General features: G+C 40.2%; 3 protein-coding genes across 6 annotated transcripts in view; 1 reads left to right on the top strand and 2 right to left on the bottom strand.

Moving 5' to 3' along the window:
* Positions 1-23: 23 nt before the first annotated feature.
* banf1 (barrier to autointegration nuclear assembly factor 1) lies at positions 24-3117 on the top strand. Of its 2 annotated transcripts, none has more exons than XM_085288560.1 (3): positions 24-141; positions 948-1087; positions 1535-3117. In XM_085288560.1, exons 2-3 carry the CDS (start codon positions 962-964, stop codon positions 1679-1681), a joined length of 273 nt encoding a protein of 90 aa, XP_085144686.1. In that variant the 5' UTR covers positions 24-141; positions 948-961; the 3' UTR covers positions 1682-3117. The 2 variants fall into 2 exon arrangements, with proteins under 2 accessions (XP_085144686.1, XP_085144687.1); XM_085288561.1 differs by having other exon boundaries at positions 62-141; positions 928-1087.
* Positions 3118-3173: 56 nt separating this feature from the next.
* gng3 (guanine nucleotide binding protein (G protein), gamma 3) lies at positions 3174-9258 on the bottom strand. The gene is made up of 3 exons (XM_085288563.1): positions 8908-9258; positions 7977-8076; positions 3174-4707 (listed from the first exon to the last, which is right to left on the bottom strand). Exons 2-3 carry the CDS (start codon positions 8073-8075, stop codon positions 4579-4581), a joined length of 228 nt encoding a protein of 75 aa, XP_085144689.1. The 5' UTR covers position 8076; positions 8908-9258; the 3' UTR covers positions 3174-4578.
* Positions 9259-18555: 9297 nt separating this feature from the next.
* Positions 18556-24020, bottom strand: part of LOC146565422 (uncharacterized) — a 31158-nt gene continuing 25693 nt past the window's right edge. For all 3 annotated transcript variants that reach the window (XM_085288557.1, XM_085288558.1, XM_085288559.1), the window contains one exon: positions 18556-22005. In XM_085288557.1, the coding sequence (XP_085144683.1) occupies positions 21740-22005 (266 nt within the window). In that variant the 3' untranslated portion in view covers positions 18556-21739. The remainder of the gene's footprint in view (positions 22006-24020) is intronic.

The following is a 24020-nucleotide window of genomic DNA, read 5'->3' on the forward strand; positions in this document are numbered from 1 at the left end:
AATGACGTCACGCGATTTTTGACCTGAAGCCGCAGAGAGCCTGCGCATTGCATTGTGGTCGCCGGTGCTTATACAGAAATCGAAAGCACGTAGCTTTTCAGCTAACTACGTTAATATCAAGCTTGGACGGGAGACTAACGGGTAAGTTGATACGCAGCTGTGGGTTTTTGTTGTGATAAACGCAGACGTGCCCCAAAGGAAGAGGTTATTTGTAAATGAGCTTCATAGGAAAAATAAAAATTAGATTAGTAGCGTTAAAGCTTCATTAGCTCAAGTTAGGCTAATTTGTAGGCGCCTAAAATATGAGCCCCTGATTTCTAGCTTTACAGCATTAACTTGATAGTCTGTGATTATTTTAGGAGCAAGCCCTGGCTTTGAGATGGACATATCTCCCGCCAAGAAGCTGCGGCTATGTAGGAAAAAAAGCAGTAATATAAACTGGAAGCTAGTGAACTTTAGCTCGGTGTGCTAAAACGCTTAGCATTGAAATGTGTTGCGCGCGCAATTCAACTGCTTGTACTGCACTTACGTTAAGCAATCAGGCGAAATATTTCACGGGTGTAGTTGTGTTTGGTGAATCTGACTAGATGCTACTCTGTAATGACGATCAGTTGGTAACCCCAGATGCTGAATATATTAGCATTAGCACTCAGAGCTCCATAAAATAAGTCATTGCTGTAGAGAAAGATACGGCACTTGTTGATATGTTCGCACTGTAGGCTTGGTTCATAACTAGTTGACATGAGTAGCCAAACATTAAACCATATCATGTTCAACTACTGTCTAAAGAAGTTTCTGTGCCGTCTATCAGTTACTGATAAAAATATAAGTAAAATTAGATTTGTAATTTTACGAAATATTCTTTCTTTTCACGAAATTGGGTAAGTATTGTTTTCACTTGTCAGATCTGTTTATATTACCGTTTAGCACCTGCTATTATTTGACAGACTCCAAAGAGACCATGTCATCGACATCCCAAAAACATAAAGACTTCGTGGCCGAGCCCATGGGAGAGAAGCCAGTGATGGCTCTGGCAGGCATCGGAGAAGTCCTTGGCAAAAGACTGGAGGATAAGGGTTTTGACAAGGTGACTTGGTTTTTGATTAGCTTCTGCAGTGTGTTTATTCACACAGTAATTTTAAGTTATTTTACCTAGTAGGTATTGATTACTTTGAATAATATTGAAATAATCTTAACTTACAGCAGCAGTATATCACAGCTGACGCAAGCTTAACAGATTAGTTCTTATTTTTGGAAAACTAGCACAACTAAAGTTGTGATGTAAAGAAAAACAAGCTGCAGTTTTTCTTCTGGACATCTGTAAACGTTTGTTGTCGCAGAAGAGTTGTTCTCTTGTCAAATGAGCTATGAATTTGATCAAACACACCCAAACAAATACTCATCTGTGCAGTTTTTCAGGTTCAGTTAAAAACTGGATCTGCTCGTTATCAGAACAGATGTGGCTCATTCTTAGATACTCGCCCATCGGTCTTAATTACATTCTTGTGTTGTGTCTTCACATCCACTTCCACAGGCATATGTCGTCCTCGGACAGTTTCTAGTGCTAAAGAAAGACGAGGAGCTTTTCCGAGATTGGCTGAAGGACACTTGCGGAGCAAATGTCAAACAACAAGGTGACTGCTATGGCTGTCTTAAGGAATGGTGCGATGCCTTCCTATAAACATTCAGTCATTTGTTTTTGTACTTCTGAAGTCCAAGCTGTACATTACCTCTTCTGATTTTCTTTTAATTCAGCCCCTGCTTATAATATCCATGTGGCCCAACTATTGGAATACTATGTGTACTTTCTGTTCAAAATTGAAAAAATGTAAATTTCTAGTGTGTTCATTGTTGACAGTGCGTTAAGAAGTTACCATTTTAAGCTCATTATGGCAGTTTTAGAGGTAAACTCTTTTTAACTTCACGATTTGTTTTCATTTATTTCAGCACATTTCTTTCTATTTAATGTGATGGTTTACCTGTACAATCTACACTAACACCTGTAGTCACCTGATGCTTTTGGGCTGCTTGCACCATTTGCTTGTTTTTAAATGCTACTGGAAGGTTTGATATGAGTTGTCCATTTTTTTTAAGTAGCACATCATCACAGTTTCATGTACTGTAGTTCCACCAGCACTGCTTCAACGATTTCTTGATAAGGATTGTCTGTTTGGCAGAAGATTTGGCTAATTTAATGTGAAACCTGAAAACTAAACCTAAAAAAAGATTCAACTGACACTGGTATTTAGAGATTTATATAGATATATGTATGTGAAGTGTTTTATCTTTGTGTCTTGCAAATGAAGACACACCACAGTCCTACATCTAGTCTACTCTGAGCTTGTTTGGACTTGAAGATTGAAATGTATATAAATAAAGATGCCAATGTAACAAAACAATACTTTCAATAATAAAAGTGTCTCTATTGCTGGTAACTTAGATATTGTGTTTGTTAGAAAGCTCGATATCACAGCTAGTTGTGCTGCTAGTAAAAAAATGCAAACCTTCTGTGGAGGTCGTGAAAGCAAAGTTACGAGTTGGTGAGCGTCAGACAGCAGCCATCCTGATCCAAACCCACAGTGATAGATCTAGCAAAACCATGTTAGCAGCTAATTAAAGTAGGTTAAAAGTAGTAGGCTTTCTTTTCTTTCTGCAACTTACAAGCTGAGTAAGAGCGGAGAAACCCTCTTAATCCACTGTCATGTGACTTACAAATAAAATATCCTTTATTGGTTTAAGTGGCTTTAAATGAAAATCCTACACTGTGTGCATTTTGTTACAACAGTGAGCCTGATATTTAGGTCAGGTCTTCATAGCTGAGCTATGTATTGTCTTTGAATTTCTAGACATGAGATGCCTTAATGCATGTTACTTTAAACATTTAACTTGGTCTAAAGAAGTATAAAGTCCACAACACTGCATGTTCACACTATTCCCTAATCTTCCGTTCAAATGCTGAAACCCACCACCAGTTATCAAGCTGTATGAAGATGTAACCAGTGTGTAGCAGCTCTTTGTTATAATGCAGGCCCACGTGTTTGCATTTGACTGTGAAAAGGTTTCAGCTTTTCTATTGCTTTTATTATAAAACAATAAAAAGCAAGTATCACATTTGAACATGTTTTTTTTTTCCTGTGCATTTTATCAGAGAACACCCCAAGAGACAGAAAATGTTTGATGACAGGAGGCTTTATTTCAGTGCTTCGTTTCCATGGTTACCCTTTTTTCTGCCAAAGCTCCAGATATTTGCAACATGATGAAAATATGTCACTCATTTTTTTTTTTTCTTTTTGAATGCTCCAAAGCAGGAGGGAGGCGTTTCCAAAAGTTCCAGGTCACGGACACGAGAAGAGCAGTTTTTCGTTTCCTTTTATGAAAGTGGTGTTGAAACTTAACAGCTGACAGTACTTTAGATGGAGAAAGTGACACTGGTTGATCCATGACTTTTCTGGAAACCACTAAGAACCCCTGCTCTGGAGATCCTCTGATCATTTAAAATAACAATGATGCACACTTGTCCTTAAAAGTACATTAAGACTGCTTCATTTACTTGTTTTTATTTTCATGTCTTAAAGAATTAGAAAATTATTATTATGACAGGCTCAGAATAACCGATTAGATGATCTTACTTCAGTGGCTTAGATTAGATGTTGAAAGTCCATAACTCCTGGAATGTGTTTGGGTTTGTGTGTGTGTGCTATTTAACTACAAAATCTCAATTTGACAGTGATCCGATGCACAGAATTGTTGCTCAAGTTTCACAGTAGCACCTATGCATACACACACGTCCACATCCACACTACGGCAATAGTATAGAAATGAGCAAAAAAAGAAGAGGCTAAAATCTTAATACCCTCCCCCACTCCCAAAACCCCCCAAATCAATTGCATGTGTCCAGTTGTAAACAAGTAACTGCCAAGACAGGGCTAAACAGTGAATGACGAAGGTCAACAATAGATTAGATTAGAAAAAAAATGCTGCTACTTGTGAGATAAGCATCCATGTTATGACCTCTGCCTACGAGTAGACAAAGAATGAAAATGTGTTTGATTACGCGGCATTAGTCTTCTCATTTATGGGGAATTTAAATGGGGAGAGCTGAGACATGTCCTCCATAATGCCGAGACCTAATGTAATTTAGGTTCCCAGTTTCAATATGAATCTGTTGCCTGTGACTGGTGGAGAAATAAGATACTTGGTGATCATGTTGTCCCTTCTGGCAGTTACTTGTAACCTATTTGAGCATGAGATGCATGTGTTTCCTTTCAGATGAACGCTCTTTGTTTTTCCCCCTTCCCTTGAGACTTTTAGCAACTTTGTGATTTTTCTAACTCTTTATTGATTAAATGTTAAATTATTCTTGTTTGCCCTCCTCTAACATTGAGACAGATGTTCGCAGTATAAGAATTTAGTTCAAGACATTTTGTAGTTGGTTATGTACTGTACATCGGCAGCTTTTATGCAACGTTACTATAGTACATTAATGTCTTATTCAGATTGGAAGTACATGTACATACTGTACATAGATGTACATACTGTACAGTTGTACTTTTTCATCACAACAATCCCTGATTTGTCTCAAAGCAAAGCGCAGAAGAACTTCTTCTCCCTGAAGGGGTTCTCTGAGGTGGGCACGGGGGTGATCAGGGGGTCGTCGCAGGCGTGTGCGTCGCAGTATGCCATCAGGTCGGCTGCTGCCTTTGATACCTGGAGGTGGAGACGATGGGGTTTAGAGCATTTAATTACATTTTTCCCCTTTACACTTTCCCCTCATCCCGCCTCTGAGTGGTCACAGTAGGGAGCTGGCTGATCCTGGTGATTTGCAGGTAATTTCCCTGTAAAATCAGGAACTTAGTGACTTCCTCCCCACAGTCGCCAAATCCTTGCTTATAATACTGTGTGATTAATATTAAATGAATTTAAAGCACCTTGAGATGCCTCTTGCTGTTATAGGAGTCATCTCAAGGTGCTTTAATAGCGACAGTTATTGATTTTTTGCATGCTGCTTTTAACCCGGGTGGTATAGTGGCATTGCAGACAGAAAATCCTCTATTTGAATCCACCAGCCAGCCTTCTGCGTAGAGTTTGCATGATCTGTGTGTGTTAGATTGGTTATTCTAAAATGGCCATAGGAGTGGCTGGGAATGGTTGTCAGTGTTAGAGCTGCGACAGACTGGTGACCTGTGCGGGGTCCACTTCACCTTTTGCTCCATGGTAGCTGGGACAGGCTCCAGCCTCACCATGAGCCTGAAGTGGATAAACATAAGTAAACGGATGGGAGGATCGATGGATGTTTCAGACCCTCATCCTTGTTTTGAGTTACAGTGGGGCAAAAAAGTATTTAGTCAGCCACCGATTGTGCAAGTTCCCCCACCTAAAATGATGACAGAGGTCAGTAATTTGCACCAGAGGTACACTTCAACTGTGAGAGACAGAATGTGAAAAAAAAATCCATGAATTCACATGGTAGGATTTGTAAAGAATTTATTCGTAAATCAGGGTGGAAAATAAGTATTTGGTCACCTCAAACAAGGAAAATCTCTGGCTCTCACAGACCTGTAACGTCTTCTGTAAGAAGCTTTTCTGTCCCCCACTCGTTACCTGTATGAATGGCACCTGTTTGAACTCATCATCTGTATAAAAGAGACAGCCTCAAACAATCAGACTCCAAAGAGCTTTCGAAGGACACCAGGAAAAGTATTGTAGACCTGCACCAGACTGGGAAGAGTGAATCTACAATAGGCAAGCAGGTTGGTGTGAAAAAATCAACTGTGGGAGCAATCATCAGAAAATGGAAGACATACAAGACCACTGATAATCTCCCTCGATCTGGGGCTCCACGCAAGATCTCATCCCGTGGGGTCAAAATGATCATGAGAACGGTGAGCAAAGATCCCAGAACCACACGGGGGGACCTGGTGAATGACCTGCAGAGAGCTGGGACCAAAGTAACAAAGGTCACCATCAGTAACACACTACAACGGCAGGGAATCAAATCCCGCAGTGCCAGACGTGTTCCACTGCTGAAGCCAGTGCATGTCCAGGCCCGTCTGAAGTTTGCCAGAGAGCACATGGATGATACAGCAGAGGATTGGGAGAATGTCATGTGGTCAGATGAAACCAAAGTAGAACTTTTTGGTATAAACTCAACTTGTCGTGTTTGGAGGAAGAAGAATACTGAGTTGCATCCCAAGAACACCATACCTACTGTGAAGCATGGGGGTGGAAACATCATGCTATGGGGCTGTTTTTCTGCCAAGGGGACAGGACGACTGATCCGTGTTAAGGACAGAATGAATGGGGCCATGTATCGTGAGATTTTGAGCCAAAACCTCCTTCCATCAGTGAGAACTTTGAAGATGAAACGAGGCTGGGTCTTCCAACATGACAATGATCCAAAACACACCGCCCGGGCAACAAAGGAGTGGCTCCGTAAGAAGCATTTGAAAGTCCTGGAGTGGCCTAGCCAGTCTCCAGACCTCAACCCCATAGAAAATCTGTGGCGGGAGTTGAAAGTCCGTGTTGCTCGGCGACAGCCCCAAAACATCACTGCTCTCGAGAAGATCTGCATGGAGGAATGGGCCAAAATACCAGCTACTGTGTGTGCAAACCTGGTAAAGACCTATAGTAAACGTTTGACCTCTGTTATTGCCAACAAAGGTTATGTTACAAAGTATTGAGTTGTATTTTTGTTATTGACCAAATACTTATTTTCCACCCTGATTTACGAATAAATTCTTTACAAATCCTACCATGTGGATTCATGGATTTTTTTTTCACATTCTGTCTCTCACAGTTGAAGTGTACCTCTGGTGCAAATTACTGACCTCTGTCATCATTTTAAGTGGGGGAACTTCCACAATCGGTGGCTGACTAAATACTTTTTTGCCCCACTGTATATCTTTATCTTTGCTGTGATCGTTTATATGCATGAGCATTATTTTGGCCTCTGCTCTTTCTCATTTGTATTTTCACAGGTACACTGTGGAACAGTCAGAACATGAAATCTTTGTAGGACCCTCACAAGCCCCGCTACTGTACTGGCTTATAGTTTTAACAATGGCTGGTATTTCCCAAAAAAATACCCCATTTACCCCCCCCCCCCCCCCACCCCCTCACTCACACTCTCTCACACACACACACACACACACACACACACACAGTAGATAATATTTTGAATGTGTCTGTATGGACATACTACTGTAGATTATGTAAAGAAGATAAAACATAGTAACACCACAAACACATCAACAACAATTAAAATTCAATATGTTCTTACTTGACTCAAAATTGCTTTGATTGACCGTGAAATGATGTTTGTATGTATGAATGGATAGTTTTCTTAATAAAATCTAAATATGAGCATGAAATGTGCAAACATAAAAGTAACTGAACGTTAACTGAATTATTATTTAGCTCTTGTGCTCCTTATGTGGATCTCTCTCTAACAACAATTTCAACCTTTACATTGAACAGCCAGATGTTTCAAAGGTTTTGAAAGAGTGCTGGACCTCTGTGAAGACAAACCTTCTGCTTCAGGTTCTGATTATTGGCCAGAGGTGCCAGCAGATAAAGCTTATCTCTAAAACTTTGCTCTCATGGTAGCATGAGACAAGTTTGCCTCCTGCTCATTTTAACGCTCGTGGATTATTTCTTACAAAGAGGCAAGGTGCCTCTGCAAGGTGGCTTTGATGCAATTAGGAACATCATGCAAGCCAAACACCATTTGGAAAGCCTCCAGTGGGAAGCCTTCACTTAAAGTATGTTTGAGAAGGTCATCACTGCCTACCCATCATCGCTTACAACAAAATCTTCAAACCAAACTTGCATTTAGTTTGTGCGGCACAATTATTAGCATCTGACAGAACTGACTTATCACAACATATCAAAGAATTCCTTTCTTGATTTTTTTAAAGCAGAAAACTTTCGTTTGTGCTGTTTTGGACCAAACTTCACGATAAATACGTGCGCCTCACCTTTATCCTGCAGAAACTAGCCTCGATCTTCAGTTGCTCCACCAGCTTCCTGGCTTGGCCGACACTCATGGTGCTGTTCACTGGGGTGTCTCCTTTCATCCTAGCCACAAACACGGCGACGTATAGAAGAGACAGGAAAAGCATTCAGTAGATTTGTGCATTTGTTTGACTGAAATGAAAAAATAATTTATCATCTTACTGTTTTTGTGTTGCATGCATCCTTCACTTTGAATGGATTTTTAGAGCCATGAAAAATATTAGAAATACAAATATGGTTGCAGTGAGCTATGGTGGCACTATTTATTGCCATTATACAGGTTTATTAAGAGGATTTTTATTATTATTTTTAAATAACAGCTGCTTAATCAAATGGAATACACATGAGAACCAGTTTTTAGACAAATACATTATATAAAGCTCTTAAGACAAAAAAAACTGTGCTCAAAAATTGCATTATATTATTTATGTATTTAGGCAAGCTGGGCAAGCATGAAGCCAGATATTATAAATATCAGTCAATACTGTGTCACAGAATCGGCACAGCTGCCACATTATGTCATCTGATATCTGATATGGGATCAAATTCCCATATATTTTCAAAAATGCAAAGGCAACACACAAACTGGGCCAAATGGTAAGCATCATTCACTATAGCCCACAGATTCTCCCACTATGAACGGGAACAGGCACAGAAATAGCAAATGTGGAATGAAATAACCACTGCAGCCATTCACGAAATGATGCCCACATATAACAAATGGGGAAAAACGTGTCACAGATGGAAAAAGGACTGAAATTAAATGGACTGTCAGCAGGAAGGAAAGGGGGGAAAAAAGCATAGCATCAAAGGAACGAATCTATTTGAACCATTCTGGACCTTTCCCCATTGTCTTTTTCCTTCTCCCTCCATCCACCCCCCTTTTCTCCTTACCCGTATTATATTCCTCTTCAGGTGCAGTCTTCCCCCCTCTTCTCTCTTTTTCCCCCTGTCTTTTTCTGCCTCTCTGGTGTCCCTCTGTCAGCTTATGGTTGGTGGTATGAGTGTAGCCGGACCCCACCCCTCACAGACAACAGCCTGGATGGTACCCTGCTCTGTACAGTCCAATGCACTGCAATTCTGCCACAACGAGGGCTAGATTTGCGGTGGATGGATAGGATAACCCCCTCAGCAGTGAGTGGTACCTGCCAGACAGAGGGAGGGGGGAGCATTGGTAAAGGTTTTCTAATGTGGGTGGATTGTACCACGTTTGTGCTGAGGAAATTGGGGCCAACTGGAATCTCTCAGGTTTCAATCTCTGACATGGAGCAGGGCTGTCTGTGTGGTCTGGGATTAGTTTTCAGTGCTAAAATGCTATACACAGCTTGGGACGTGAGCTCCAGTGGTGTGAATCATGATGCGTCTCTGTGCCATTTGTGATGTCCACCCTCTCCTCTGTTGCTATGGGGACTGCTGCAGTCTGGCTCAATGGTTTACATCACATTTTAAATTGGGGAGATGTCGGCTAGCATTTAAATAATTATGTGCTACAGATCATTCAGATTAGTGGTTCAATGTGTACATATTATAATGTTAAAGAAAAAGAAAATGGCAGAAGGGACGTAGATTTTGTCAGAAACCAGATTTTTACGACGCCGTTAGACCAAAGACGCTGTGAAGTTAAGAGCTCCGTTAGCTCACCGCCAACAACAGCTATGGCTGTCGCTATGTACAAGAAGAAGAAAAACACCACTCTGTGTGTTTAGTTAAGTGAAGACTGGACTATAAAGTAATAGAATACTGACCATTGCGCAAAGTTAATTATATTAAGAGAAACTCGAGTAGACAGCCTGAAAACCTACAACACGGAGTTGAAGTTTGAAAAAGCAGTCCGACGCCATCTTTGCTATGCTAGTGTTTTCTTGGCTTTAATGGCGCTGTGCTGCTGCCCTTCTCATCTCTTTTTCGACTGTGGAATCTTTTCATTTGTATGGTCTCTGGTTACTGAGGGGCGTATCGCGTTCCAGCTAGTTTGTCCGTTTTGCTTGCCATAAGTTGCAACGTTGGTATGAAATAATAATAATAATAATAATAATAATAATAATAATAATAATAATACAGTAGAACAGAATTTAAACTTTGTGTTTGGTGTAAAGTTGCCCAAATCAAAGTGAAATTCATTAAAAATAATTTGTTCTTTTTAAAAATGAGAAGGAAAAAGACATCTGTGCATGTCAGTGAACATTATTTGTGCCATGGTAAGGTGTGAGTGGTTCCCGCATAACCTATAACCACCAGCAATAAATGAGCTCCAGTTACAGGCCATAGCTCATTTATTTGTTTTCTTCTTAAATAATAATTTTCGTGCCTTTTCCCTTTATTAGACAGTGTAATGGTGGAGCGTGGATGGGAAAGCATGGAGAGAGAGAGAGTGGAGGAAGACAATCACAAATTTAATTTCAACTAACTATTGTACTGTATATGGTGCAGACATGACTTATTCTACTGTTGATTACTCTGCTGCAGCGCATACAATGGTGGAAGGTGAAAAGATAAGCTGCTACTGAGGTTCAAGTACTCCATCTGCTGGATGGTGCCGGCAGAATTTAATCAAATCTCAGCAGCAAGAAGCAACATCAAAACCTGAAAGGAAAGCCACTAAAAATGTGTCGTCATTAGTGGCTTTCTAATTATAAAATTCTAGCACGATAATGCTGCTCTTTTCTAATCTATTTAATGCTAACTGATAAAACATTAACAAAGAACACAGGAAACAGGAATACGTTACATATAATGTTGGATTGAACACATCTGCTGTGCACTATATATGTAATAAACCACACATCACACCATATTGTTTTGATATAATTTTAGTGATATGACTTAGAGGAATAGTTCATGTTCTTATTCTTAACATGTATGGTATAGAATACAGTATATACCAATATAAGCTGTAGAAGTTCACTGCTTTTCAGGTCATTTTTCTGTCGTGTATTTTTCTGCTGAGCAGACCCATTTCAGGCAGCACATCTGAGAAATGAACCCAGCAGGTATTTGGTAACATTACTTGTATTGTGAGAACCAGTTTCAACCCTATGATAGTTTTTTTGTGCTGGCACAAACTCTGAAAAAACAACGACAGCAGGTACAAACCACTACATGACTGCAGGAGCCGTGTCTAAAGCACTCACCAGATGGTCTACCAGAGCTCCTCTTTCATCTCTGCAGGTTATTCTCTGTTATAATTAGTGTGGGTGCACATCCAACAGATAAGTCAGCTAATTATCTGATGCCGTACTAATGAAAAAAAAAAATGGTGTCAAGCGTAAGTGGGAAAACAATGCAGGAGAAAATAGAGGTGTGGCTCGGTGAAAGGTCAACTTAAAATGTGCATAAATCCAGTTTAGCAAAATTTCAGGTGTTAACTCGGTGTTTCATTTTGCATCCTTTAAATGATGCCTTTAATGACCTTTTATTACACTCCTTTTTACATAATTAACAAAGCTTAATTAAGTTGAACATAATTACTGCCATGCCACACTGGGACCTATGAATCTGGAGACTCAAAGCTGAGAGACAACCAGTCTTATGTCTTTACTGCAGCTTCACTCTATGCACCTGATAGGAAAATGATTTTTAGCAAACACAAATTTAGGACCATTTTCAATAACAAGGCAGAAAAATGGCAGCGAGGATAAGATCTTGTCTTGTTATCTCCCTGCATAAGTAAAGAGGGATAATCACTTTCCTCTCAAACACACTGCAATTTCAAGAGAAACTCTTGTGACCCAGTCACTGCCTTGCTTTTCTGTGAAAGCATGTAGCACGCAGGGCACTTCTCTGCCTCGAGGTTGATGTCAATAAATATTGAAACAATGTTGGTAAAAGACTTTCATTTTAAGCCATTTGGGGCCATTGATTCCGCTGTGGTGCTGAAACGCTGGGTGTGTGTCAGCTCAACAGTCGGTGAAATGCTCGTATCGAAGAGCAAAATGCTTAATGCATTATCTGTGGGACCATTTATGTCTGATGATTTCTAGCTTGTAAAAAGAGCTGGCGCTTTTAAATAAAATCTGTGTGGACATTTTCACATTAAAGCATCCGTTGCAATAGCCTCTGAGTCATCACACATCACTGGTTGATGAGCTATCTTGTAAAATGCCCACACTTTGATAGGAGGCTGGTTTCAGGAGACTGATGCAATTGTAGCGAGTAGATTGTTGCCATCATACCGCCACACACTGTACTAAAGGTGGCAACAGATGTGCAAGCAGCTGAGATAAAGATGTGTCCGACAAAAGCTTCACTATGTAAACATTCAGGAAATTCACCATTGAGTAATATTTGAATGCGCTACAAGCAGTTTCCTGAATATCACATAGTGGTTTTCTCTGATACGTTTTGGAGTAAACTGCAACGATGCGAACATTCTGACGCCTCAAAGACAGCAGTCACCATCTTCACCATAATGGTTTAGATTCATCAGTAGAAACGCAACAGATTACATGTGTGCCAATGAGAAGGAGACAGGTGTAACAGTAAAGCTGCAAGGAGCAGATACAGTGAAACCTGGGGTCAACCATCCAAAGAAAAGGACAAGGCAAAAGAGAGAAGAAGAGAGTAAAGGCAGGGTGGAGTGAGTGGAGATAAGCGCCAGGGCAGCAAGACTGGGAGGAAAGGTTTCCGTGACGACAGTGGGACCTGCTATGATGTCAGCAAGCTGAGCTGGAGGTGACAGAGTTAAAAGATGTTAAGACTTTCAAAGTCTTTCAAAGTCTTAACCATCCCAGGCAAGGCTGGGATGGTTTGGCATGTGCAGAGGAGGTATAGTGGAGAAGATTCATGGATGCAGTGAAGGAAAACATGGAGAGTTGGTGTGACGTTAAAGGATGCTAGACGTAGGGTGAGTTCAAGGCAGATGATACACTGTGGCGAGACCTAAAGGGAGCACATGAAAGTATAAGGAGGAGGAGGAAACGGCTCTTCTGACTGCAATAAGTTTTCTGGAAATCCATGGAAAAACAGCTCTCGGTTCCTTTGGTCCACAACCTCAGTAAAAGCTATCCTGATGACTTAATGGGCTCACACGCTGGTTTCAGGTCGTACTGAATAAAACATGAAGATCACTGTGTGAATCATGGTCATTATTAGAGCCACAGTCAGATCCACCCCTCGCTCGTCATATCTGGTTCGAAAACACACAGATGGTAACACCAAAAATATTCAGCTTAATGCTTCACAATAGGACATCATGGGAGCTTCTTTTATACTGTCTGTGTTTGCTAGGCAGTACAACATCAGACTGCTAACATGCTCACAATGCTGGCAGGTGGCAGCAAAGACATTAGATAAGGCACTCAAAGGATCCTGAATAGAAATTTATGGGAGAATTCTGAACATGAAAGATAGTTATCACCCATGTAGTCCAATCAACAGCTGAAATGGGAAGGTTTTAAAAGCTGTAATGTGAAACAATGCATGTGCACGTGTAGTACAAGTACAACTTAATGGGGGAAAAAAACTTAACTTGGTGCAACGTTTTGCCAAAACTTTTTTTTTCTTGCTTTACTGGATATAACTCTCAATTTATGGCTCTCCCCATTCACTTAGATACAGACTGCAAAGTAAATACATGGATTCAATCCAAGATGGCTGCTAAGTTGATTAGATGGAGAATGAAAGGCTCAATGATAAAGTTTATGTCTACAGAGAAATATGAATGTATGCACCAAATATCAACATAACCAACCAATACTTCATGAGTCTTATGATAGTGCTAAAAAAAAGAGCCAGGGAATTACCCCAGTCATTGGGATTCATCTTCCAGGAAACAAAATTTATTATACCGAGGCTTTGCATACACATCACCCCTAACCATGCAATGTTAACTTGTCCACCATTTGTTTGACAATTATAGTGACAATGTAGGATCAAGTGAATAATGTATCACTCGTGGAGGCCTAGGGACTGGTCTGCAACCATCTGGCAAGCAAATATGTGTATTTCCTGACTGGTTGCAAGTGGTTGCTGGGAAGCTGGCTGCTAAAGCACCAGTCATGCAGGTCTACATCTTGTCAGTGACCTCCTGGCAACCATCTGTTGCTATGGAAACATGCTTAATCCCTAACCGGTTGGCAAAAACCTCCTCGTGGCTCCTTTGGTCACTAGCACATTGTATGGTCATAGTTTGAACAGAACCCCTCTGCTCTCTCCTTTTGCCCTCTCCCCGAACCAGTCGCAGCAGATGCATGCCTCTCCAGCAGATGCACGCCTGATTCTGATCGAGATTTCTTTGTGTCAAAAGGGAGTTTTTCCTTCTCACTTTTGCTTGAGATTTTCTCTGTATTATTGTAGGGTACTTACCTAAAAAGATAAAACACTTTGAGTTTAGTGTTTTGATTTGGCGCTGTATAAATCAAATTGCGGTGAAGTGACAGACTTGTCTACGAACACTGTCCAGGACTCTCCAATCTGTCGTGAAACCATGAAAACTGCAACACAAGGTTCACCTTCAAAGCAGAAGTTGTGACTTTTGAAACATGTCAGCTGCAATGCTGAGTTGCAACTTTTACTTTGAAGGTGAACAGTCTCCATTTATGTTTTTCTACTGCCCAAATAGTAGTTAGTATAGTTAGTAGCAAGTATTTGCAGATAAACATGAAAAGTTACAGGCAACCATAGCAACTGGCTAGCAACCAAAGTGATCACTGGTCCAGTCCCAAACCCCTGCCAACCAGCTGGGGAAGACATATTTTTCCCTAGGAAATGGTGGTTGTGTCACATCCAATATGGCTGACAACGTTCTAGCAATGTGTGCAGGAAGTCAGGTGACTTCATGCGACTAGCCTCAATAAATGAATTCATGGATATTTGTGACTACAAAATTCACAAATTGATCTAGACATGTTAGGTGCCTACATTTTGCAAGGTACTGTATTTCAGTATGGACTGATACACAAGGAAAAGGTTCATTGTGATGTGGTCCCCACAGTTACATATAGTTGATGCAGTATTGCTTTTATTTGAAGCGGTTATTACCAGGCAGATGCTGAGTTGGTTTTAACCTCTCTGTCTCTGATCGATCTGCCCCGGGGTGCTCCATCGCAGTGCTGTGAATCCCAAACCAGTTTTATATAATGATGAGCAAAGCAGATCTGGGTGGGGTGATCATAAGAATCATCAATTGCAATTGGTCATTTGTATTGACGGAAACCTAAGCGTTCAATACTTTCCAAACAGACACTACTGACTCCATTCAGAGAGTGCTGGTGATCGGTCAAGAGGGCGCACATCAGCCTATCACAGTGCACTGGATGTTTGTGTTTGTGTTTTTAAATGTACAACACACACTCCCAGACATAATCATTTCTCAGAATTTCTTTATTAAAAGAGCCAGTTCCAGTGTGGTTACTAGAAATAAACACGGAGAACAACTTCACAATCCAGCCATCAGGTTTTGCACCACACACTTTAGGGATGCTATTATGGTAACATTATCATATTCAGCTATAACCAACAAAAGAGAGACAAGACAGCAGTTTAATCACTTGATGGGAAATCTTCAGTCATGTCACCAACACAGGAACCCGTGTAATCAGAGCTGCTGCTAATCAAACATGTAAGAAATGGAAGAGAAAGTACATGAATGAACGAGTTTGTTAGCAGCCACTGTCCAGACAGCATTTCCACAAAGAACCTTATTTGCAGCTGGTGTGCTTTTGTGTTGCACAAGACTCCTGCCTGGATAAGAATTTGAACCCACATCACTTTTTTCATCATTTACATTTCAAAACTTTAAGCTTCCAAACTTCATTTCTCTCTGGCAGGTCCCGGAAGCCTCAATGAAGGCCGGTGTACATCAGAGATATATATCAGAAGGCTGACACTGGCTGATTTGCTAGTTACAGATTCTCTGAAGAATATTTAAGAATAACACCACTAGTTTTTTTTGCATATTGTTTTGTGCTACACTATAATTTTTTGATGTATTGTTTTGGACTATTTCTGAGGTCTACTCAATATTCTCAGAGTTTATAAGACTCAAAGCATGTTTATGCTAAGAATATATTCTGTTTTACACGGATAGAAATGAAACCAGGTCTAAATATATTCAGGCAAAATGCCTGAATGTGAAAGTCAGGTAAAGAGTTTTTCTTCAGTTGAAGGAACTTTTTCCTTAGGCATTATTATAGCTCAGGCTTCAACTTGTCGACCAATAAACAAAATAAAACAACAAAAAAAACCCCAACAAAAATCACTTTGGGCAACTTGTTCTTGATCTCATGGAGATAAAAAAAAATCCGCAGAAACTCTAGCAGCTAAAACTATGAAGGTTTATGCGCAATACACTTCTGTTTTGAGGCATACCACATTTCTGTAATGCACTTAAAAACAACCCCCCCCCCCCAAAAGTTCGTATTATGTCTAGAACAGCACTGCACCATGACAACAGTGCTGGTTTGGGCTATCATTTACCACTGACGCTGTACTGAAGCCAGTGCTGGTGCAGAGATATTTCGGCTTTCTGAGAACAAGCCCACATTTCGGGAATAAAATGTTCCAAAGTCTTACGTAGATGACTTTTACTGATTTCCATCTGAAGAAAATCATGGGAGACAGTATCTGTGGGCTGCATCTGCAAACCATTGGTACATTTCTTGTGTTTACTTCTCTCATAATTACTAACATCGGTAGTCCATCAGTAGCTGTCCAGTAGCTTTGGAGCCAGCATGTCTGGTGCCAACTTCTTAGCATTGATAGCGTATCTGGACTCACATGTGTGTATAAAAACAGTTAAAGATCACTGTGCTAACCACTGTTACTGTGAGCATGCATGATGAAGTTTAGCTAGTGATGAACATCAAAGCACAGCTGAAGCTCACAGGCAGCAATGTTTTAATAACTCGTCATCTACTGATGAAGACTTAAAATGTAATTTCATGGCAATTCATTCAGTAGTTATTTTGACTCTATTTAATAAAAATGTGCTTGTTACAACAATGGCAACACAAAACTGAAACCACTGAATTTAGTGGCTGTAGGTGCAACTGCTGCAAAATTCCCCAATGGTTGTTAGATGCTGTCCCCCAGTTTTTGTCTGCCAGGATTTTCTTCTGCTAGTAATGCTACGTAACAACTGCCTCTCAAACAAGTCAAAATGTGGGCTTATTTGCAAAGAACACTGAAGCAGAACTGCTTCCACATCTGCACCATCACCTGCTGAAAAAAACCTCACGATGGTTCAAAATCGGTTAGGAATAATCAGCTAATTAGAATTCACCCATAAATTGTTTCTTCTGTGTTTGGAATAGATTTAATCTGCAGAAAAAGACATCACAGACTTTTTAACCACTGTCAGGAATGAGATGAGCTTTTAGAAACTGCTACATTTGACTCTTTCTTTCCATCCAGTCATGCTTGTAAAGGAAGACCAACAGGACAGCTACAGATCCTACAGTTGTGCACGAAGTCGCTTTGAGATTAATACACCGCACCGAGGCAGCACAAAGAAGCCTGGATTGAATTCAAACAATGGAAGCAGGGCCTCTGTATTCGAGCCCACTTTGTATCTGTCACCTTTAGCTTCTGGCATCGGCTAAATGTGACGTGCAGAATAATAGTCTTTGTGATATAGCAGCATTGTATTTGTCACAGTGCACCTCAAAGAATTATGAAGAGTATAGTCGGTACATGAAGGTAAAAATGTTTTCTAAATACGAGGACCAGTTATTACAATATGAAAATATTACATTTGCTTAAGATTAACAATCCATTATGAAAAGGGTGGGAAGGGGGGCACAGAAGAGCATCACAGGTTCGATAACATGAGGTTTTTTTTAGGTCTCTGGAGGAAGAAGGACAGCAAATCAGCACAGCATTACTCTGATAGGCAAACCTGAAGAGTTCTTACCCCCTTTAGGAACGGGGTGGTCTACTTTTTCTCTTGAGTTACCCCATCATCATCATCATCATCATCATCATCATCATCATCATCATCATCACACCAATGAATCAATATCCTTAAACTCAGTATTTGGTACAGGGAGTAACACAATATCTAAAAAGAAGCAGTAAAATACAAACCAGGTTAATCCAGTTCCCACAAATAAGCAATGCACTGGTTTACACACAGTAACAACTTTCCTCTTTTCAAGTGCAAAAAAAGAGAACAAAAAAAAAAAGGAGAAAAAACTGTACGCACATACGGACACTCACAGAGACACTGGCCCTTCAGTTCATGACAATTAAAGAGAAACTTCCTTTCGATTTGTCTCTCGAGTACAAACATCTGAGGTCAGCAACGACTCGACTGCACAGCAAGTCCATACAGTGTAGAATTCAAAGAAATTGCTTCGGCAGCCACTTTGCATATAAAGTCTGTATAAAAGGAGCAATAGTAAGAGGCCCTCTTCAAACGTTACCCCTTCTCCTAACTGCGAGCTGAGCTGGAGAGACAGGAGGAGCGAACTGCACGTTTGGTTGATGTTTCTCCAGCTGAAATAAAGGCGAGAGGTAAAAACAGGAATACGGCGAGTTGACCCCCCCCCCCCCCCCAAAAAAAAAAAAAAAAAAAAAAAAAAAACACCCACCCACCCACTCCCAAGTTTACAGAGGTCTGATAACAGTGGATGCATTGCAACTCAAAGAAGATCCGATCCACATTATCACAGCAGAGTAGGAAGATGTCATTCCGTACAGACGGTCTTTCGTATACAAAACAAAGAGTCATGTAAAAAACAGAAAAACAACAACAACGGGCACTCCAACATGATGAAGACGGTAGAAAAATATAGACCTTTTCTTAAAGTCACTTAAATCCAAAAAAGTTTCAGGATAACTTCTTAAAGTCTTATTCAAACTGCTTAACCTGAAGGCATTTTGGTTTTAGAAAATTGTATCAGGGGATTTTTTTTAAATTACTAGTTAAAAAAATATGGAAGAAGCAACAACTAGGATTTGGTTAACATATTGTAAAATTAATTTAAAAGCTTTGAATTTTGTGAATTTGTCTGCAAATCTGGATTTATTTGGGTCGTAGCTTCCACCTGTAACCTGACATATTGTCACATTGTGGTCAGCTATGAGATTATTAAGAAACATGTTCCAAATCCTTGAACTTTACAGTCATTGGCAAGTCTGCACTACCACTTCTTTCTTCTGTCTTTAAAGGACTAAGAGGCGAGAGCACAGCCTACGACAGCTGGGAGGCTACAGCCCCCCTGCGATTCAGGATAAACAGAATGGTTGGATTAATGGAAAACAAGCACAAATGTCCCCTATTTGTAGACCTTTCTTTGACGGACTGAGTCTTTATTTCTGTGCCTGTTAAACTGAGGCTGGGAAGAGTACTCCACATACTGTATGTCACATATGATATCAGACTAGAAAATGTATAAACTAAATTTCTACCTTAGCAGATTTCAAAACAGCAGCTCTAATCAGTTCACAGATGAGTTATGCCTCATTTAAAGCCTCACATTAATGCTACAGACAGACCACCACTGCACAACCCAAATTACTGCAACCATGTGCAATGAATTTGCGATCTTGTCTTTGAAATTGTTGCTCTGGAAACGACAACCCGATATGCAACCACTCGCAGTCAGCTGTCTTTAAAATGACTTTGGCCCAATGCGAAGAAGCAGTGAGACAGAGGTAGTCTGCTATCGGTCTGGTATCGGCATGCAGTCTGTTTGTGATAATACATGACTAACTGTAAAAAATCAGTAAGAAGTCAAAGCCTGCTGCAGTCTCAACATAACCATAGACGACTTCCATTCAGAGTTCAGTCAGAATCTCTGAAATAGATCTATTTATTCTGAAATAGTGACATAGCTGCTGCAGGAACAGCAATTTTACTGCAAAATGATACAGGAATTCAGCACTGTTGCTTTTCTGTAGGAAAACGGCCAGAATCCAACCAGCAGACAACAAGTTGATTCGAGTCCTATTGCAAAGAGATGCATCACAGACAGGTTTCTCTCATCGACGCAGACTGACTATAATTGAATGCAACATGATGGCAATCAATGTGACTGAGAGTGATTGCAGTCAGTTCAAACTGGACTGCAACTGTTTAGAGACAGGCTGCCTGGCGGGAGGCAACCTGTCTCTAAACAGTTGCAGTCAGTTGGGTGCAATTTCCTTGTGATTCAAAGTGGTTGCCTAGAGGTTTATTTATTAGGCAACCACTTTTATTAGCAACTAGTTTGTAAGCAACTTAAGGGGAAGTCAGGTAACTATACTTTGCAATGAGATCGTTTTCAAACGCAAGTCTCATTGTTTTAGTATGTTACACCTTAAACCTGAATAGGATTTACATTTGGACTAATTCACAGTGAAACAAATGCCCTTTTCTAATCAAACCAAAACCTTCATAATGAAAGAGAATGCATAGTCATGACGCGCACGAGGAAGAAATTCAGTATGGAAAGCAAGGCGAAAGAACAGGGGCTAACAACCTTAGCATCAGCTAAAAACCTGCAACTTGTTCACAAAGGTATGAAAATATTAAAGTATATTTGTCTCGAGGACTTGTAAAGTAGTAAAGTTCATGAAAAAAATAACTTCAGCCCCGTTCTGGCGATCCCATTTATGAAACGACGCCTAGGTCGCAATTAAAAAACGGTACAAAATAAAAGCATCTATTTTTCGCATTGCTGTTTAGAAAAACAAAAACAACACAAATTCCCCACAAACACAGAAATAAAACAATTTAGCTCACAGTTTCCAACCAGATAGGCTACGCTAACATTAAACAAATGTTAATGTTATATCAAACTATTGTGTGCTCTTTAATTTGAAAAAATATTGGGCCACGCCCCCTAACAGGACAAATCCATGCTTAAAAAAAACATCTCTCTTATAAAGTAACCACAAAAGAAACAACGCACACTGCACAGTGTCATCGTAGCAGAAAAACCTTTAAATATTTTTTGAAATCATAGAGTGTAAAAAAAAGGTGTTGCGCTCTCATTCCCACTTTCATTACAAGCTTCTTTTAGTGTATTAACCTGCATAATAAGTGTAATGTTCAATACTGCACTGCTATTCTTTTCTACTACACAGGCTGCTTCACTCAAATAAAAACTGCCATTACCAGCATCAAGCTCTGTTTGTCACGTTTTGTGATACGTTTCCCTCCTGGCTCTATAATGCTCTATTGTACAGTGTTTAAATTAGTAAAAAACAACAACAACAAAAAGAAAAATGTTAATATGAACCAAAAACACTGTTTGAGGTCTGCATGACAAATTCTTCTCATCTTTGTGACAATTCAGTTGGTGATACTAAAACAAACGCACGGGAAATAAAGTGCATCGAAATGACCTCTGTGTTGCTACATATGGTGGAAGCATCCAAGCGGTTCAGTGGAAGCAGTATTAAAGTTCCTCCTTTCCATTTCTGCATGCATTTATGATTCATGGCAACAGAGTCAGTATCTTCCAATGTGTTACTGTGACTGTAAACAATGGGAATGGAAAGGAAGAGGCATTAGACGAAAAAGAAAAACGTGTTGAGATATCTGAGTGATGTTAGATATATACAAAATATTGGCACATTATCTTAAAAACAAGACGCTGGATGGAGATCAAGTTGTCTAAGAACGACTACTTAAACAACTGAACCGTCCAGTCTTTTGTCTCACAGTATGAAAAGTGCACTAACTGCCAAACACAACAGCATTTTCCAGTCCTCCCTTCATGCCTCATCAATGCCACTTCAGTCCTGCTCTCTCTTTCACCTGCGCTAACTCCCTCCATACACTCGCGACCCCTGACCTTTCTCACACCTGCGTCTCCACACCGTTAAGCTTAGGCATCAAGATGCGAGGAGTCACCCCAGAGTTGAGGTCCCTCTCGAACTCCAAAAGCTGGCCCATGAAGTTGAGATTCGGCGACACCACAGGACGGCGGCTCCGCACGTATTTGTAGGCATCTGTCATTGTCATGAGGGTGTGCTTCATAAGGTAGGCGATGACAATGGTTGCAGAACGGGACACGCCTGCCTGGCAGTGTACCAGCACTCCCTGTCCACTCTGATATGCCTCCTCTGTGGATGAGAGCAACAAAACGGATGAGCTCAGTTTTCATTCAAGAAGTAAAAAAATGACCTAACACTGCATCAGTTTTTTTCTAAACACAAGTAACACACATTTAGCAACATGTACATCATCAGCACTTGCTTTTAATAATTCATTTCATTTGTAACTTTAAAGAAAAAGTTTTACCAGCTATTAAATAAACTTGCAGATGAATCACAGAGTGCATGGCACAGAGTCAGCAATTCACTTCATAGACACTAACACAATAGCTTTTAAAGGAAACAAAGGAACTAACGATCACATTGCAAGTCACTGCCTTTCCTCTCTCTTTCAGTACAAAAAGAAAAAGCAGGTTACCAGGCAACAGTTATCGCAGACTACTGACTTCAGTAGTCTCCTGACTCCTGAAGTCACAGCAAGGAGTAATAAAGCATCCCGCAAACACTCTGACACTGAGTAACCACTGTTTGAACATTAGCTCATCATTGAAAAATAAAAGTGACAGTAACAGCTATCTGCTCGACGTCTTAATAAACATATGCTCGATGTCATTCCTATATCTTCTGGTAAGGGGAAGCTTGTTAACCTTAATTTTGCTACACTATCCTTTTATCAACAAGACCAACTGCGGGTCCTACCTGCATACCATGCATCACTAATTGAGCTCACTAGCTGTCGCAGTAATGAGACAGAGGCTTGTTTTTGTATTTGAAGAGCAGTGGGACCGTGACAGTTGAAATGCTGGTACAAATAAGTTCACCAGTTCAGACCAGTGTCCTCCTAGAAGTATGCCACTTGGAAGTCATTCAGGCACTTATTTGGACAAATTGATGTATTACCTTAATTAGTTTTAATTTCATTGTTCCTAGTACATAAAAACTACATTTATAGAATCAACAGTGAAATCTACTAAAACACTCTAAAAGGTTTGCTGACTAGGACACAAAATTTTATTTTAAAAATTAGAATTTTTCTTCTTCCAGACTTCTACGTCTTCTTTGGCCCCTCTCTCTTTCAAATAAAGTTTCTTAATAAAACAGGATTATCACCGCCTTGCTAAATGCTTGTTAACACAATAATCACATGGCAGAAGACCACACCAGATGCCAACTGGAGCTACAATCCACATGGGCTCATCAAAATAAGCCAAAAGAAGATTGCTGAAGTGTTATGCTACATTTTATCGATAGTTCATATTGCTGGTGGTGTCGTAATGGTGTGGGGGGTAAATTCTTGGCACGCTTGGCCCCCTTAGTACCAACTGAGCATTGTTTAAAGTTCTGGATCGTTCTAAGGCAAACGGGGTCCCAGCAAGGTTCACCTAATAAGGTGACTGATCAGTGTATTTAAGATGCTGTGTGGGTGCCTGCACACACATGTGCTTATTCAAAACAATATTAGAAGAGAGGGCATGACTCGGGGAAATATTGGTTATAGATGCCCACTCTGGTCATCTGTGTCATAATCATATCGTGGTTTTTAGATTGGCCCAGATTGACATTTTTTGTCTAGATTTGCTTCTCAATAATGTTTCTTGGTTAATGAAGTAATTTGATGCTTCTTCATGCCCAAATGCAATGCATTCTGTACATAACACATAAATTAGCACAGTTAAAAATTAGCATTGCTCTGATGTTAGCATGCTAGCTTCCACTCACAACAAAATTGCTAATTCTTGGCAGTAGGTTTACCATTTCAGTGCTGACACAGCTACTAGTTAGCACCTAAGCTGACATTTTTGGTAAAAGCCCTTTTTACATCTGAAAGATAGCTAAGATAGCATGTACTACGTCTGTCTCTACGTAATGCAGAAACTGATATCAAGCTTCTATATAAATGCTGGTAGGTCCACAAACAAGCTAAGCCTCCCATTATTTGGATTAGTATTTAAAATGTAATTACTAGTGGTGTCAGCGTTAATCTCGTTAAAATGACGTTAACGCCAAACCGCGCTAACACGTTGACGCTGTGTAGCCCTCGCACGGGCGATTCACGTTAACTCGCTAAAGGAGATTTGCCGCAT

Source organism: Mchenga conophoros, linkage group LG10, assembly GCF_057382185.1.
Source record: "Mchenga conophoros isolate Kocher_MC1m ecotype Shallow Benthic linkage group LG10, M_conophoros_male_GT1.1, whole genome shotgun sequence".
Classification (NCBI taxonomy): Eukaryota; Metazoa; Chordata; class Actinopteri; order Cichliformes; family Cichlidae; genus Mchenga; species Mchenga conophoros.